This window comes from Heptranchias perlo, chromosome 11 (assembly GCF_035084215.1).
Source record: "Heptranchias perlo isolate sHepPer1 chromosome 11, sHepPer1.hap1, whole genome shotgun sequence".
Classification (NCBI taxonomy): domain Eukaryota; kingdom Metazoa; phylum Chordata; class Chondrichthyes; order Hexanchiformes; family Hexanchidae; genus Heptranchias; species Heptranchias perlo.
The window spans coordinates 69,543,690-69,561,215 of NC_090335.1; the positions used below are offsets into that span (position 1 = coordinate 69,543,690).

Consider the following 17,526-nt stretch of genomic DNA (forward strand, 5'->3'; position numbering starts at 1 on the left):
ACGTTGAACTCCACCTGTTATAGTTTTGTCCACTCACTGTCTATATCCCTTTGTAACTTCATGCTCCCGTCTACACAATTTACTGTGCCTCCTAACTTAGTGTCATCTGCAAATTTGGATATACAACTCTCTATTCCTTCATCCAAGTCATTAATAGATATTGTGAAAAGCTGAGTCCCCAGTACAGATCCCAGGGGAACATCACTTGTCATATCTCGCCAATCAGAATCGTACCCTTTATCCCTTCTCTCTGTCTCTTACCTCCCAACCAATTACCACCCATGTCAGAAGGTTACCTCCAATTCTGTGCACTCTCAGTTTTGCTAATAATCTCTTGTATCATAGTATCATAGTAGGTAAAGCACAGGAGGAGGCTATTTGGCCCATCGTGCCTGTGCCGGCTCTTTGAAAAAGCTACCCAATTAGCCCCATTCGCTTGCTCCTTCCCCATCGCTCTGTAAATTTTTTCCCCTTCAAGTATTTATCCAATTCCCTTTTGAAAGTTACTATTGAATCTGCTTCCACCGCCCTTTCAGACAGTGCATTACAGATCACAACAACTCACTGCGCAAAAAAAATGTTTCCTCATGTTGCCTCTGGCTCTTTTGCCGATCACCTTAAATCTGTGCCCTCTGGTTACTGGCCCTTCTGCCACTGGAAACAGTTTCTCCTTATTTACTCTGTCAAAACAGTTCATAATTTTGAACACCTCTATCAAATCTCCCCTTAACCTTCTCTGTTCTAAAGAGAACAATCCCAAATTCTTCAGCCTCTCCACATAACTGAAGACCCTCATCCCTGGCACCATTCTAGTAAATCACTTCTGCATCCTCTGTAAGACCTTAACATGCTTCCTAAAATATGGTGCCCAGAATTGAACACAATACTCCAGCTGAGGCCTAACCAGTGTTTTACAAGGTCAAAATCTTGGAACTCCCTTCCTAACAGCACTGTGGGAGAACCTTCACCACACGGACTGCAGCGGTTCAAGAAGGTGGCTCACCACCACCTTCTCAAGGGCAATTAGGGATGGGCAATAAATACCGGCCTCGCCAGCGACGCCCACATCCCATGAACGAATGAAAAAAAGCATAACTTTCTTGCTTTTGTACTCTATGCCTCTATTAATAAAGCCCAGGATCCCATATGTTTTTTTAACAGTCTTCTCAACTTGTCCTGTCACCTTCAAAGATGTGTAGAACTTTAACAAATGCCTTCTGGAAGTCCATATAGACAACATCCATAGCACTCCCCAATCCACCATGCGAGTGACCACCTCATGGGGTATATTTGGTAGGTGAAAGCTTGAGGCAAGGCCATTGTGACTCCTTAACCTTCAATGATAAACGGATTGCCCCTCACCCCTGTCCTCACTGACCGATGCTGCCTTTCGGTCCCCCAACGCAATCAAATAAAAACATTTCTGCCTCGTGTTTAAATCCCTCTATGTAGCCCCCTCCCCCAACCTTTCTGTTCCTCCGACTGTAGCCTCTTATGCATCCACCCCTCCTTTCACTCTACCATCGGCGGCCCTGTCTGTTGCCTAGGCCCCATACTCTGGAATTCCCTCCCTAAACCTCTCTACTTCTCCCTCCGCTCCTTTATGAACCTCATTAAAACTCTTTTTTTTGACCAATTTTTGGTCACCTTTTCCTAATCTTTCCCTCGTCCATTTTGCTCACACCTCTGTGAAACACCTTGGGACATTTTTCTACATTAAAGGCACTGTATAAATACAAGTTGTTGTTGAGTCTCAGTCCTTTCATTTTCACGTTACAAAATATTGATTCTAAGACTGCAAATACACTGCCACTATCGCACTGATGCGAATAGGTATCTGGTGTGGAGTGATGCAAAAAGAGATAATATAACCCAGGTATCAGGTTTCATTTGAGCACACTAATACCAAGCTGTGTGAGGTCCTGCCCGGAGGCTGTCTTATGGTTGAGCTTGCACCTACTGTATAGCTCTGTACTGCCCTTCACAGTTGCTGATCTGAGGACAGTTGCTGTTGTTGAAGTCTCACTGTAATTTCGTTGTGTTTCAGGTCTCAGCTAACCTGAAGCTCCAGGAGAAAGATGAAGGTCGAAAAGAAATGGTGAGTCCCATTTGAGATTTTGAGCCAGGTCCTCTGGAGTGTTTTCATTTTTTGTTTTGTTATTTTGATGACTTGCACAGGACATATCGTAAGCCTTCCAACAGGGCAGCAGGTCCGCAGCGATGGTGAGAGGACAGAAGAAAAGGGTCAAGGATGAGAAAAGGACATTCGGCCCATTGTTGCTTATCCCTGTAGTTCTTCACCTCAGTCAGTCTCGCATTCTGAACATCCTAGCGTCATACCTATCAGGAAAGATTGAACGGGCTGGGGGTCTTTTCTTTAGAAAAGAGAAGACTGAGGGGTGACCTAATGGAGGTCTTTAAGATTATGAAAGGGTTTGATAAGATGGATGTAGAGAAGATGTTTCCACTTGTGGGGGCACCAAATAGGGGCCATAAATATAAGATAGTCACTAATAAATCCAATAGGGAATTCAGGAGAAACTTCTTTACCCAGAGAGTGGTAAGAATGTGGAACTCGCTACCACAAGGAATAGTTGAGGCGAATAGAATAGATGCATTTAAGGGGAAGCTAGATAAACACATGAGGGAGAAAGGAATAGAAGAATATATTGATAGGTTTAGATGAAGTAGGGAGTGAGTTGGCTCATGTGGAGCATAAACACTGGCATGGACCAGTTGGGCTGAATGGCCTGTTTCTGTGCTGTACAGTCTATGTAATTCTATGTAGTGACTGCACTATCGTACTCGATAGATTATTCAAAAGGTCGATAAAAAGATTTTTTTCAAACTCTCAGTTTGTCAGGAAGTTCTCCCTTCATGCACCTTCTGGACGGATGAGCTCAGACTGGCAGTCCTCATCCCTGCTTACCTTGTGATCTTGTTTTCAAAATTAACATTGAAAAATCTTGAAGACGTATGTAAATCGAATAGCTGGCCCTCGTTATCTGATCTCTTGTGATCTCACATCTGTTCTCGATAGGTGAAGGAGATTCTAACAGCTCTTGGTCTGCTGGAATGTGCCAACACCCGGACCGGCAGCCTGTCTGGAGGCCAGCGCAAGCGTCTTGCCATTGCCCTAGAGCTGGTGAACAACCCTCCTGTCATGTTCTTTGATGAGCCTACCAGGTACCTTTTATTTTTATCAATTTTAACACAAGTGCCTGGAGAATTAATACAGTTTGAACAGTGCGGGTCGTTGTGAAGACATGAGCTGGTATTTTTAGATCGGCGTTATTTTGCAGGCATGGAACTAACACCGATCAGAAAATCCGGGTTACGGTCCACGCACAATCATGAAAGGAGTTGGTAGACGTTGATGTGGAGAAGCCCTTTCAGCTGAATGGGGCATCTCCCAGTGGCCAATATTCTTCCCACATCCAACGCCACATAAATAACTTGGTTAACTGCTCATTCATTTCTTTGCTATCTGTGGGACCTTGTGGTATGTAAAACGGCTGCTGCGATTAACTATATAACAATTCATTTCAGATAATCCATTGGACGCAAAGTGCTCTAGAACATACTGAGAGATGGGATAAGGTGCTATATAAATGCAAATACTTTCTTTTATAAAGTAAAGGGCTAAATGTATGTGAATGAGTAACCACTGAATTACTTGGAGTTATTAATGTGAAGAAGAGACTCCATATCGGCATACTCAAAGCAAACTTGTCCGACATAATCCTCTTTTGACCAGTGGTGCCCTGGAGAAGTGGGATGGGGGTTTGTACCTGGGATTTTCCAATGTGGGGCACTCTAGCTGTTCTTTCATAGAGATAGTCTAATATATCATAGTATGATCATAGTATGATACAGCACAGATGGAGGCCATTCGGCCCGTCATGCCTGTGCCGGCTCTCGGAAAGATCTATCCAATGTTTACTTGTCCGCTTGCCTAATTTCATCACCCCATTTCTTTGCTTGCAGTGGCCTGGACAGCTCATCCTGTTTCCAGGTAGTGAGTCAGATGAAATCCTTGGCTCAGGGTGGGAGAACAATCATCTGCACCATACACCAGCCCAGTGCCAAACTTTTCGAGCTGTTTGACAAGGTAAGAAATTTACTTTCTCCCCTTTATTTGAAAGAGGAATTCCAATCGTTTTGCCCCAGCATTTTATGTGACTGATTGTCACTCACCAACTTCGTGTGGGATCTAACAAATTTACGTTAAAACACTCCAGAAGTGATTTTATTTTTTCTCTGCTCCTTCAATTTTCTCAACTCCAGTCTTGAAGGCGCTGACTCGTGCTGTGGTAAGTATGCGCCCAAGAGGCCACTCTTCATGTACGAGCCTTGGCCTTGAATGGCAACAGGCTATTCGACTGTATGGGTCCGTCCATCCCTAACACCAGACCCAAACATACGCTTTCAGCAGAAGTCGCTGGAGGAATGGGAATCCTGGCTGGTGCTTCCACCACCCTTTCAGGAAGTGCATTCCAGATCATAACAACTCGCTGCGTAAAAAAAATTCTCCTCCTCTCCCCCCTGGTTCTTTTGCCAATTATCTTAAATCTGTATCCTCTGGTTACTGACTCCCCTGCCAGTGGAAACAGTTTCTCCCTCTCCACTCTATCAAAACCCCTCATAATTTTGAACACCTCTATTAAATATCCCTATAACCTTCTCTGCTCTGATGAGAACAACCCCAGCTTGCGATCTTGCTTGATTAGTAACATGGCTTTGTCTCCTTGTCTGCGAGGAATCACCTGGCATTTGCATGCTTCGGCCTAAAATCACGAACCCACCACACTCTGCAACGCCATGATGGACACAAGCCATTGCTTTGCTGCACCTGTCCAAGGGTTAACTTTATTCAGAGATCCCAGTGATAATCCTGATTGTGATGCATGTGTCGGCATCACACTAAAGCCACATCACCCTTTAAAGGAATGGGGATGACCAGGAATGGGCATCCTACAAGTTAGGTTCAACCTTTCCTGCCAAAGTTTAGCAGACCAGAAGGAGAATTGGGCACCTTTCCAGAAGGGAGACAGGTGCCACCTTACACAAACAAGTGACGGTCATACTCCCACAAAAAAAACTTCTGCCTCTGCAGTTCTATTCCCCTGCCAATGCTGCTGACTCATCATCATTTTTTTACAAGGAAGGAAGGGGTGAATTCGATGAGCTAAGTACTTTTGCTTTAAACACATTACTTGGCTTTATTCCCTGGTTCACTGCCAGAGATGGTGCCAACGACAGGGGATTCACGCTGGTTTCGCAGGTGGCGCCTACCACTTGGCAGCGACCTGCTGAATCCTATATCAGCGATATATCTCAGTGTCTCATGCCTCGTTGGAATAAGTTACGATTCACAACAAGTAGCTGCATCAGTGACAACGGGCAAACATCCAGACCAGTTGGGCGCCAGCTTCTCCTTACTTGAGAAAGCTCGATGAAGGTCCAAACGTCCTTAGTTTCAGGACAGCTGGCAGGTTTGAGAAGAGTAGAGGAGAGAAGATAAGGTAAATCAGAGAGTAGTTGACCAGCTGATCCCAAGATTGGGTTCAAAATCCCCGAAGGTTGCAGAAGATAAAGGAAGGCTGAAGGAGGGAAGGATCACCAGAGGATTGAGGACCTGGGAAAGAATGAGTTAGGGTAAGAGCGGCCAATATTCCTGAACGGATCTTGTGCACCAACGTCTGGGGCATTAGGGACAGCATTAAATGGGAAGCACAAAGGGCAGGAGCATTTGAATCCTATGCAAATGATTTTGCGACGCCTTCTGCGTCCTTTTCCAGGGGTACCGCTGGGTGGACTCCGCTCCAAAGACCACCCTTGGAAATTGGGTGATGGGAGTTAATGGACTGTGCCTTCAGATTGGAGGATCTGCCTGGGGAGAGCCAGCAACTTCCTGGGACCACGGTTGGGGGGGTGGAGGCTATTTGGTTTCCGTTCCAGACAGAATTACACTCTGAATTTATTCTGCTGCTGGCCATTAAGGCAGTGCAAATCTCTCTATTTTGAGCGAGTTGCGATTCCAGTCCTGCCCGGCATGTGCAAATTGGCTGAGCCCAGCCGACCAGCCAAGTTTGGCGGAGGTTGCGATGAGCGCACTGTGAGAATTCCTCTGAGGTGACGTGGTGGGGGGAGAAAAATCGTGGCTGGAAAGTTCAGTGTCTTTCATCCATTCGCAGTTTGTCAGCTGTTTCCTCACGAACAGGAGCTCGTTGGTGCTGGTGTATTGATTACACGCTGTTCAGGAGTTATTGGGACGGAGCTGTCCGCGTGTAGAGACTTGTAGGAGATTCATGCAATACAGATCGCAAACCCATTTAAGATAAGTGACGTGAGGCGGAACAAAATAAGCCACACTTTTTAAACCAAGGTGAATAATGATCAGCCCTAGTGTCTGAGACCTGGCAGGGTGGGGGACTGCTCTTACTCATGTATTGTTCTCCTTTTGTTTTTATCCAGCTCTATGTCCTAAGCCAGGGGCAGTGCATTTACCGTGGAAATGTTTGTAGCCTCGTCCCTTATCTCAAGGAGATTGGCCTGAACTGCCCGACCTACCACAATCCCGCCGACTTTGGTATGAACTGGTGTTATACACAGCATGTGATGCATGTCATTGGAGGGGCCTGCTCTTTGCAAATTGAAACTGTAAATGCCAGTATAAAGATCGCACCTCACAGAGGAAATTTCTGCCTTATGACTTTCACTGGGCGACATTGCACTCTGTGACATTGGCGTGCTCTTACGGAATCCTTCCATCTGCTCTCTTAATAAAGACATTAACCCATTTAAATCACGTCTTAATGACGTAACGGACAAAAGAACTCCGCACAAAGCCATTAATGCTTTGGTTCATCATGTTACACAGTGCGATTTCAATGCAGTAAAAGCCTTATATAGCCTTGCAGCTTTTGTATTGTGTCTATCTCTGGTCGCTGAGGCACAAGCATTGGAGGCAGCGCAGAGAAGATCCACAAGGCTGATCACTAGTGTTAAAGGTCTGAGTTATGAGAAACAAACTAGAGACACTCAGGCTTCTCAGCGTGGGAAGAAGGTATCTGAGAGGTGACCTTACAGAGGTATACAAGACAGTTCAGGGAATTATTTTAATGACGGGACCTCATTAACATCTTCTAGCTTGGCCCCCCCTCCCAGCAGCCGGCCAAATGGACTGCCCAGCCTGGCGGGCAGGAGGGAACATTAGCAGCAGGAAGACACAGCTGGAGATCCTTGGGGACAGAAGGTGGTGGGTGGTAGATCAGCAATCAATGGACGGTGAGGGGTAGGTCAGCAATCGGTGGGGGGACATGAGGTCTACGAATGGGAGGGCTGGGGGAGGCATCACACTAAAGCCACTTGAGTCCGGGCTGGGGTGGGGGGGGGGGGAGGCTGGCGATCTTGGCTGGGGTAAGCCAAGGACTTCCTTGAGGGGCCTGGGGGAGCCTTCCTGCTCCTCCTGGCACACAGGGAGTGCTGAAAGAGCCGCTTACCTTAGAGACCCCAGGGAAACCCGTGCAGCAGCAGTTAACTTCAAATAGGGCTCCCAATTGCACTATAGGAGCCCAATTTAAATATGTTAATTAAGTGTCTTGCTTCTCTTTGGCGGGACATCTGCCGCCGTAAAAATGGCAGTGGGCGCGTGTGCGGCAGGTTGGGGTTGTGTCCCACACATTTCACTTTTTAACCCCCCCCCCGCCACCCCCGACCCTTTCCTGCCCATTGTAAGGGGGCTAATATCGAGGCCCTAGTGTTAGAAAGGAACATGACTGGAGGGAGTTGCAGAGGTAATTCCTGGGCGGAGGAGGAGCCCAGCAAACCCACCTTAGTCAGATTCAGAAAACAAATCCCACTTGGTACCCTTGATGGCTCTTCCGCTAAAATTATTAATAGGAAGAATAAAACCTCCAAAAAAATAATTTAGGTCACGAGCAGCAACAGTCACCTGCCTCTTCACAGCTGCAAACACAAGAGATAATCTCACGTGAGATGAGATGGCATCACATGTTAACGTGCCACGCTTGTTTCCATAGTGATGGAGGTGGCGTCCGGTGAGTACGGGGAGCAGAACCCCAGTTTGGTGAAAGCAGTGCAGGATGGGAAGTGCGATACCGACTGCAAACCACTTGAAAATGGAGAGAAGGAACTGAGCCCTTTCCAATGGCACAGGCCTTCTCTAGAGGTAAGGTAACAATGGAGTATTTATTTCTAGATCGGTTTCATTACATTTGTAACCCTATCCTTCACTCTTTTGGTCTCTCCGCACCCCCCCAAAACCCTCAGTCAAATGGCTTTCAAGCATTTGTTATCCTGTTCCTAGATCTCTATCAGCTTTGAGAGACGATGACTATTGCCTCTGTTTTCTTGTAGATAAGCACCCAGCCTCCCCGTGGTGATTAAACGTTTGCCGTAACTGGGGCTTAGTCGTACCTGTGATGCCCCAGTGGCCACATGGGGCTGGGGCATTGAGGTGCCAACTGCACCATGGTACAGAAGGACCTGATCCCTACATGCTGAGACCCCAGTCTCAAGCGGGGAAGCAGACCCTAGCCGTGAAGAGGCAAGGGGACAAAATAATTGAAGAGCGAGCCGACCCAAAGTGACTCTTAAGTGGGGGTGGAATCTAAACTATCCTCAATCGGCAGGAAACGAGCCGTTCAAGTAGAACGGCTCAATTCCCTGCTCTGCTCCCCCCGATTCCCCATTTTATCGCCGCTGGCTTTGGCGGCAGATGAGCCTCATTAATAAATGCAAATCGGGGTGGCATCACATACGTGGGATCCCGATACCATTTTAACCCGCTCCTGATCGGAGTGCCTGCCGTAGCCGGCCCGGCAGGTAAAGCTGTCGGGAAGCCAGCAAGGCCCACTGTAGATAAGTCAAAAAAAATTTCCTTTGGAGCGCACCTCCGGGCCTCACAAGGAATTTGAAGGCCTCTGCTGTTCTCCTGCTCCGGACTCCCCTCGCCCCGCCCCCCCCCCCCCGCCCCCCCCCCGCCCCCCCCCCCCCCCCACCGCCCCCCACTCCTAGCTGCGAGACCTCTGGACTTTTGCTGCCTGATTTTCATCTCCAACACCCCCCCCCGCAACGGCCAGCTGCCTTTTTTCAGGCGAGCACCAGATTCAAATGGGATTGACATCCGCTCCCTCCGGGAGTTAAATTCCGATTAAAATTAGAGTCCAGCTTAAGAGTGACACTGAGGAAGGTTGGGGGAAGGAATGGAGGAGACCTGATGGTGCATTGTCCTGGCACCTTTGGAAGTTGGTTTGAAGCCACCTCACACTGATGGGACGAAAATCTTCTTTCTGAGAGGAAAAAAGCTGCAGTACCAATAATTCTATTAAATGATTTTATGTTAGTGGAGCCCATTGCTGCTCGTGAGTGTTATGTGAAATAATTTGAGCAGATGCAGTCCAGTTCCCAGTTGGCCTGAGTCCGCAGTGCAAAATTGCTCCTAACTTCACTCCAACTCACATTGAATCGCAGACCCAATCAGAGAGGATACCTGGTGTGATAATTGAGAAATCTCTTGTACAGTAGAGGGAGCTGTTCTGATCTTGGGGCTAAGGCACATTGTTGGGGCAGAATAGAAGGAACTTTACGCTAAAACTAACCCATGTTATACATAGGGAGAGTCATTTATTTTTATTATTGCTTAGAAACCGACATTTTCAATGTGTCCGGGAATATTTGTACAAAATCACTGGACTCAGACAGCACTGGAGATAAGTATAGAAATTAACAGGATTTATCAGAGTTCTTTAAGCACACTGAATCACAAGGTCTATCTGTACCTGACCTGGGCCTGTTTGATGGTGGGGCGGGAAGGGAGCTCCATTTCGGAGCCGTGTCATCCCTTGTCTTGGTAATCAGTCCCTTTCTAATGAAGGGTTGGAACCAAGGATCATGTGGCAGGGAATAATAAATTAAACACAGCTGAGCTTCTTCTTTCTGTTCTCCAGGATCCGTCTCCCTCAGAAGGCTGCCACAGCTTCTCGGCCAGCTGCCTGACCCAATTCTGCATTCTCTTCAAAAGGACCTTCCTCAGCATCATGAGAGACTCGGTAATAATAGTGCTTTCAGTCACTGGGTAATAACAGTGCCCTCCGTTACTCAGTAACAATAACACGCTCAGATACTCAATAACAACAGCTCTGAGTTACTGGGTAATAACATCAGTAATAACGATGCCCTCAGTTACTAGTTAAGAGCAACATTCTCAGTTACTGGTTAATAACAGTGTCCTCAGTAACTAGTTAAGAACAACACTCTCAATTATTGAGTAATAACAGTGCCCTCAGTTACTAGTTAAGAACAATACTCTCAGTTACTAGGTAATAATAGTGCCCTCAGTTACTAGTTAAGAACAACACTCTCAATTACTGGGTAATAACAGTGTCCTCAGTTACTAGTTAAGAACAATACTCTCAGTTACTGGGTAATAACAGTGCCCTCAGTTACTAGTTAAGAACAACACTCTCAGTTACTGGGTAATAACAGTGCCCTCAGTTACTAGTTAAGAACAACACTCTCAGTTACTGGGTAATAACAGTGCCCTCAGTCACTAGTTAAGAACAACACTCTCAGTTACTGGGTAATAACAGTGCCCTCAGTTACTAGTTAAGAACAACACTCTCAGTTACTGGGTAATAACAGTGCCCTCAGTCACTAGTTAAGAATAACACTCTCAGTTACTGGGTAATAACAGTGCCCTCAGTTACTAGTTAAGAACAACACTCTCAGTTACTGGGTAATAACAGTGCCCTCAGTCACTAGTTAAGAATAACACTCTCAGTTACTGGGTAATAACAGTGCCCTCAGTTACTAGTTAAGAACAACACTCTCAGTTACTGGGTAATAACAGTGCCCTCAGTCACTAGTTAAGAACAACACTCTCAGTTACTGGGTAATAACAGTGCCCTCAGTCACTAGTTAAGAACAACACTCTCAGTTACTGGGTAATATCAGCACTCAAATGTTCAAATTTTCACTCTTCACTTTATGATGACGTGTTCTCCGGGTGAGTTCGAAGGAAGAAAGAACTCGCATTGACAAAGCCCCTTTCCCCAATGCGTTGATTTAAAAATCCTTGACCTCAAATACAAATCCCCCTTCCCCTCCATTGCCTCACCCACCATTCCCTCCACTATCCTTGCTTCCCAGCTTGCACCCTCTGCGCTCTTGAGGACTCCCGTTTGCCTCCTTTACTCCTGCTCCATTTTCAGTTGCAAAGCCTACAGCCATCACAGCCCCAGGCTCATTTTCTAAGCCCTTTTGTCTGACTACCTCTCTCCCAACCTCAAAAAGCTCACTCAAAACCTGTACAAAACATTAAAATACCACAGATGCTGGAAATCTGAAATGAATGCAGAAAATACTGGAAACACTCAGCAGGTCAGGCAGCACCTTTAGTGATAACAGACACATTGACATTTTGGTTGCATTTCTACTACTTGACTGAGCTGATCTGAAACATCATTCCACTCATGATTCCTCTCTCCATCTGATGTTTAGACATACAACTAGCTGATGTCCCATAGAGTTGCACATGGGTGATCAAGGCCAATTTGAATTCTTCTGGTCAAGCAGGGTTAAGAGGGTTGGTGAGGGGGGGCAAATAGAAGGAGGGAGAGGGGCAAGTGGGGAAGGAGAGGGAGGGAGAAGTGTTGAGAAATAATCCACAAGCTTTGTCAAATCTTTGTATATGAGGTTTCTTTGTTTCAAGAAAGAAAAAAGAAAGACTTGCATCAGTATAGCGTCTCAGGACATCCCAAAGCACTTCACAACCAGTGAAGTACCTTTGAAATGTAGTCACTTTATAATGTAGGGAAACGCGGCAGCCAATTTGTGCACAGCAAGGTACCACAAACAGCAATGAGATAAATGATTAAATAATCTGTTTTAGTGGTGTTGGTTGAGGGATAAATATTGGCCAGGATACTGGGGAAAACTCCCCTGCTCTTCCATGAAATAATGCCGTGGGATCTTTTACGTCCAGCTGAGAGGGAAGATGTTTTACTTCTCATCTGACAAGAGAACATAGGAACAGGAGTAGGCCATTCAGCCCCTCGAGCCTGTTCCGCCATTCAATGACATCATGGCGAAAGAGTTAATACGATTTCTGCTGATGTGATATCGGGTCGTGACAGTTAAAATTCATGGTTGAAACTCGGGCTAAAAGACTAGTTAGTCGGCATCTCACTGACCCAGCTAAGGTTTCCCTGGTTGTGGGTATGTGATACTTGTAACTTGTAATGGAATAGGGATATTAGAACATTATGACCAATCTATAACTGTAACACTCTATACTTTTGGGCTAATAAAGTTATACCTTAAGCTGTACTGTATCTGTGGGATTCCTGCCTAGAGTTATTTCAGTCAACAAGGAAGAAAGTAGGGGAGGCAGTAGAAGAGAGAAGAGGAAGAGGAGGCTACCCACACCTTAGTTTGTAAGGGATTCTTTCTGCAGAGAGATACGCCCTCCCCAAGTGTTGACCCGAATTGCACCCTTTCAACAAATTGCAAGTTGGGAGTTATGATCCTGAAATTGTCCACTTTGGAGATTAAATCTTGTATAGAGCTCATAACAGTATTAGGAACATTGGAACATAGGAACTGGAGTGGGCCATTCAGCCCCTCGAGTCTGTTCTGCTATTCAGTGAGATCATGGCTGATCTGTATCCTAACTCCATCCACCCGCCTTGGCTCCATATCCCTTAATACCCTTGGCTAGCTATAGCAAAACTTCCCCCCCCACTTTATATTCTAGCCCTCTAGTTATAAAGGCTAACATTAATTATCCTTTTTGATTATTTTTTGTACCCGAGTACTACATTTACTACATACATCGATCTGTGTATATGGACCCCTAAATCTCTTTGGACCTCCACTGTTCCTAGCTTTTCACCATTTAAAAAATGGTGAAAACTCAGAACTGTCCTTTTTTGGTCCAAAATGAATGACCTCACATTTACCTGTGTTGAAATCCATCTGCTACAGTTTTGCCCAATCACTTAATCTATTAATGCCTCTCTGTAATTTTATGCTCCCATCTACTATGCCACCAATCTTTGTGATGTGGAGATGCCGGTGATGGACTGGGGTGGACAAATGTAAGGAATCTTACAACACCAGGTTATAGTCCAACAATTTTATTTTAAAATCACAAGCTTTCGGAGATTATCCCCTTCACCTGACGAAGGGGATAATCTCCGAAAGCTTGTGATTTTAAAATAAAATTGTTGGACTATAACCTGGTGTTGTAAGATTCTTTACATATGACCAATCTTTGTGTCATCGGCAAACTCGGATATATGGCTCTCTATTGTGTTACCTGAGTCATTAATAAATATAGTGAACAGTTAAGGCCCCAGCACAGATCCTTGTGGGATACCACTAGTCACTTCCTTCCAATTCAAGTACAAAGAAATTTTTATGATGGTAGAAACTATGATGTTTTACTTTAAATGGGCTTACAGCACGTCCTTTCTCTCACCAGGTTCTGACTCACCTACGAATCACGTCGCACATTGGGATTGGGTTGTTGATAGGTTTGCTATACCTGGGCATTGGGAACGAGGCGAAGAAGGTGCTGAGCAACTCGGGCTTCCTCTTCTTTTCCATGCTCTTCCTGATGTTCGCAGCCCTCATGCCAACTGTCCTTACCTGTGAGTACCTCTTCACTGAAGGTGTGGCCGCTTCATCTGAGTGAGAATTCCTAAGGCTCATGATACCTCCTGAGTATCCAGTTATAAAATGCACACCAATTTTTAAAAAACATTTTATGTAAGTTTAAAAAAAAGATTACCACCTTTCCACCAGGAGGATAGGGGAATGAGGACTGGACTATCTCATGCCATTTTTGTTGCAATTCAGAGGCACAGTTCTTGGGAATGTGATGTTCCAAACCTTGTCTGTCTGAGGAGGGGGGAGAAATTGCTGGAATTCCTCTTCTAACAATCAATGGAGAATTCCTGTTTCCTCCACTGGCTAACAAAATTGGAAAGCCGCGCATTCTGCTGATTGCCTTAGCGGGTCGCTATCTATGGGGAAAAGCGGGAATTCCCTCGAACCCCGTCGTAAGAGGAATTTCGCCGTTGAACCCAATGATTAACATCCTACAGCAGGGCAAACAACAACAACAACAACAACAGCAGCAGCAGCAGCAGCAGCAACAACTTGCATTTATATAGCGCCTTTAACATAATAAAACGTTCCACTGCGCTTCACAGGAGCGTTTTCAAACAAAATTTGACACTGAGCCACATAAGGAGATATGAGGACAGGTGGTTTTAAGGAACGTCTTAAGGGAGGGGAGAGAGGTAGAGAGGTTTAGGGAGGGAATTCCAGAGCTTAGGGCCTAGGCTGCTGATTAAAATTGAAGATGCGCAAGAGGCGAGAATTGGAGGAGCACAGGGATCTCGGAGGGTTGTAGGTCCGGAGGAGGTTACACAGATAGGGAGGGGCGAGGCCCTGGAGAGATTTGAAAACAAGGATGAGAATTTTTAAATTGAGATGTTGCTGGACCAGGAGCCAATGTAGGTCTGCAAATACCAAGCATAGAAGGCCAAAGGTGGCTCAAGGTGATGCCACATCAGCCAAGGGCCACAGGTGAAGGGAAGGTGGGCCACAAGTGGTCCCCGAGCCTGCATATAACACCAGGGTCAATCTGAACTCTCTTCCTGACTACTGTGCTATTCCTTCCTTGTAGTTCCGCTGGAGATGGGAGTATTTCTTCGGGAGCATCTAAACTACTGGTACAGCCTAAAGGCCTACTATTTGGCTAAGACGATGGCGGATGTTCCCTTCCAGGTGAGAGAAGAGGCATTGGTCCTCGGTGAAGCTCATTTCTCTGATGACACAAATGTTCTCTGGATGATTAGTCCAGTAACATAAATACACTACTATACCCTACTACTCCTATCTACTCTGTCCCATCCTTTCATAATTTTGAACACTTCTATCATATCACCCCATAATATGCATTGTTCTAATGAAAAAAGACCCAACTTTTCTTTGTCTTTCTTTGTATTTCCTCATACCAGGCAGCATCCTAGTGAATCTACATAGTGCCCTCTCTAAAGCCTCAATATCCTTCTGATAGTGCGGAGCCCAATACTGCACACTGAGGTCTTACTAAGGTTTTATAGAGACTTGTGATTACCTCTTGGCTTTTATATTCTATACCTCTTGAGATAAACCTAGAATTCTATTAGCTTCTCTTTTTACAGACTTGTGCCAGGTTAATGTCAGGTGTGGTGTGGTGCTGCCGCATTAATCAGGAAGATCCCAGGTCTGTGTTGAGTTGGCCGATCTTGGCCAGGACAGTGGCGGAGGCACCACAATGGAAAGATCCGCCAGGGTTCCTGTAGCCGATCATTGTCCAGTCACACGTGAAGAGTGGTCACTTGGGCAAGATGCCAGAAAACACCTGGAAAGAAAAAGGTGTTAACATTAGTGAAAGTGGTAGATTGAATGACCAAAGCACAGCTCCATGGAATGACAGGATATGGGGTTCACGCCCGCCATCCTGCATTGCTGAGTTGATGGAGCACAACCGTTAACCCAAGAAAATACTAGCTCAATTGCTAAATTTAAATCTGAGATAGATAGCTTTTTGGCAATCAAAGGTTAAGGAATATGGACCAAAGGCGGGTATATGGAGTTAGATCACAGATCAGCCATGATCTTATCAAATGGCACGAGGGGCTGAATGGCCTACTCCTGTTCCTATGTTCCTAAAAGAGTCCAAGGATCAAAAAAACAGAAAGAGAGAGAGAGCCGCTGTATTTCCTAGTGACCATGACCGAAGAGGCATAGGCCGAGGCCTGAGGGAATGTTCAAACGATCACAGGATAGATGTGGTGCAGAAGGGATATGTGGCCCATCTTTGCTCATTAGTTGTAGAAAGAATCCACAGTCCTTTCACATGTAGGGGGTGGTGGTGTGTGTCAGCTTCACCTCTGACTTCTGAGCGGTCCGAATCGCTCCCACTCCCTGGGTTCTAGACCTTGGACTTATTGTGACAAAGTGCAGCCGACAACTGGTTTTGGTGCAAGAAACTTTGACCTTTATTCAAGAGAGGAAATACAACACAACAATCTTAACACTCTAATAAAATGGGGAACACTTCGGTACACCCGAGGGAAATTACAGTAGAAAGATACCTCACCCCTCCTAATCCCACTTCACTAGCTAGGTTGGACTCTAAAGGGCCAGAGATAATGCTCACCAAACGAAACCTTGACAGTAATTCACCCAGAGGTAAGTCAGAAATAGATTGTAGAGTGGAAACTTTGCGGATCTTCGGTTTTCTCCCGAGTTGGTTTTCTTTGGTCGCGGTGGCTCAATATTACCCGGTTGGTTGGTGGTAATATTCGGTTGGTTGTTTCGTAAGGCCCTTGTTGCCGCGAGGTGTCTGATGGTCACTGGGGCTGTTGCTCTGGTTTCTTGTGTGTCGACCTGCTTCTAGAGCTGCTGATCTTCCCTATCGAACTGCCTTCCCCTCGCCTTGTTGTTTGCTGGAAACTGCTCTTCTTTCCAGACACAGGCAGAACCAAGACAAGCAGCCCACCAGAGCCAGCAAGCCAGAGAGAGAGAGCTTTTGCCTTGTGGATGTCTCTCTTACCATGGTCTGTTTAAACAGTTCTTACCAAGTTCTTAAGAATCTTTGATGGTTTTTTTGATGGTCCCAATCATATTGCAAATTGCTTCTCCCAATGGGTCATTGTTTTAATTCAGATTTAGAGCTTGTCACATAAGGCTTCCTTTTGTATCCAACGTCCTAGGTGTTGATGGTTTTGCTTTAAAACAAAGGCATGGCCCCACCATGTCTGGAAAAGTTGCCTCTTTCAATGGGAGTGATTGTCGACCCCCTGCTGTCCGTTTTGCATTAAAACAGAGACATGTCTGAAGCTCCACGGTGTGTGTTTTGTTGATTTCGCCTGGTGGCCTCTCAACTATCCTTCCATTTTAGGTTTATAGTCAATTGCCAAAGTTTTCCCATACTCAGGGTTTTTTAGGGTTTTTCTCCGAGTTTTGGGGGATCTGTGAATTTTGAGAATCTTACACACAATAGCACCCAACTGTTTCTTAAATGTCCCACTGCCCTTTCCAGGAGTTTATTCTGCATATTAATCACACCATGTGCAAAAAATTTCCAGGTATCAGTGCTAAATTTACCTATTTGCTCATTGGAACTTGTTTCCCCTCATCCTACAGCCATAGTCTGATTTGAAGCAGTGCTTGAAATCTACCTTATATCGTTTAATATTTTCTGTACCTCTGTAAGGTCGCCTCACAGTCACCTCCTTTTAAGGCTGAATAGGCCAAGTTTTTCCTGTTTGTCCTTGTAACTCAGTCCTCTGCTGCTCCTCATGTCTCCTCTCTGTACCTTCTTAGGTGGAATAATGTAGAGCCTCATTGGAAGGGATGAGAAGAGAAGAAAACATAGAATGATGGGGCGGGGGGGTCTTACCCACAAACAAAGGAAGGAAAGACTAACACATAAAAAGA

General features: G+C 45.6%; 1 protein-coding gene across 1 annotated transcript in view; it reads left to right on the forward strand.

The window, feature by feature from the left end:
* The window catches only part of LOC137327019 (ATP-binding cassette sub-family G member 1), a 43,133-nt gene that overhangs the window by 20,009 nt on the left and 5,598 nt on the right, over positions 1-17,526 (forward strand). The window contains exons 4-11 of the mRNA XM_067992397.1: positions 2,048-2,098; positions 3,041-3,186; positions 3,988-4,111; positions 6,478-6,592; positions 8,046-8,194; positions 9,975-10,076; positions 13,511-13,679; positions 14,723-14,823. Of these exons, the coding sequence (XP_067848498.1) occupies positions 2,048-2,098; positions 3,041-3,186; positions 3,988-4,111; positions 6,478-6,592; positions 8,046-8,194; positions 9,975-10,076; positions 13,511-13,679; positions 14,723-14,823 (957 nt within the window). The remainder of the gene's footprint in view (positions 1-2,047; positions 2,099-3,040; positions 3,187-3,987; positions 4,112-6,477; positions 6,593-8,045; positions 8,195-9,974; positions 10,077-13,510; positions 13,680-14,722; positions 14,824-17,526) is intronic.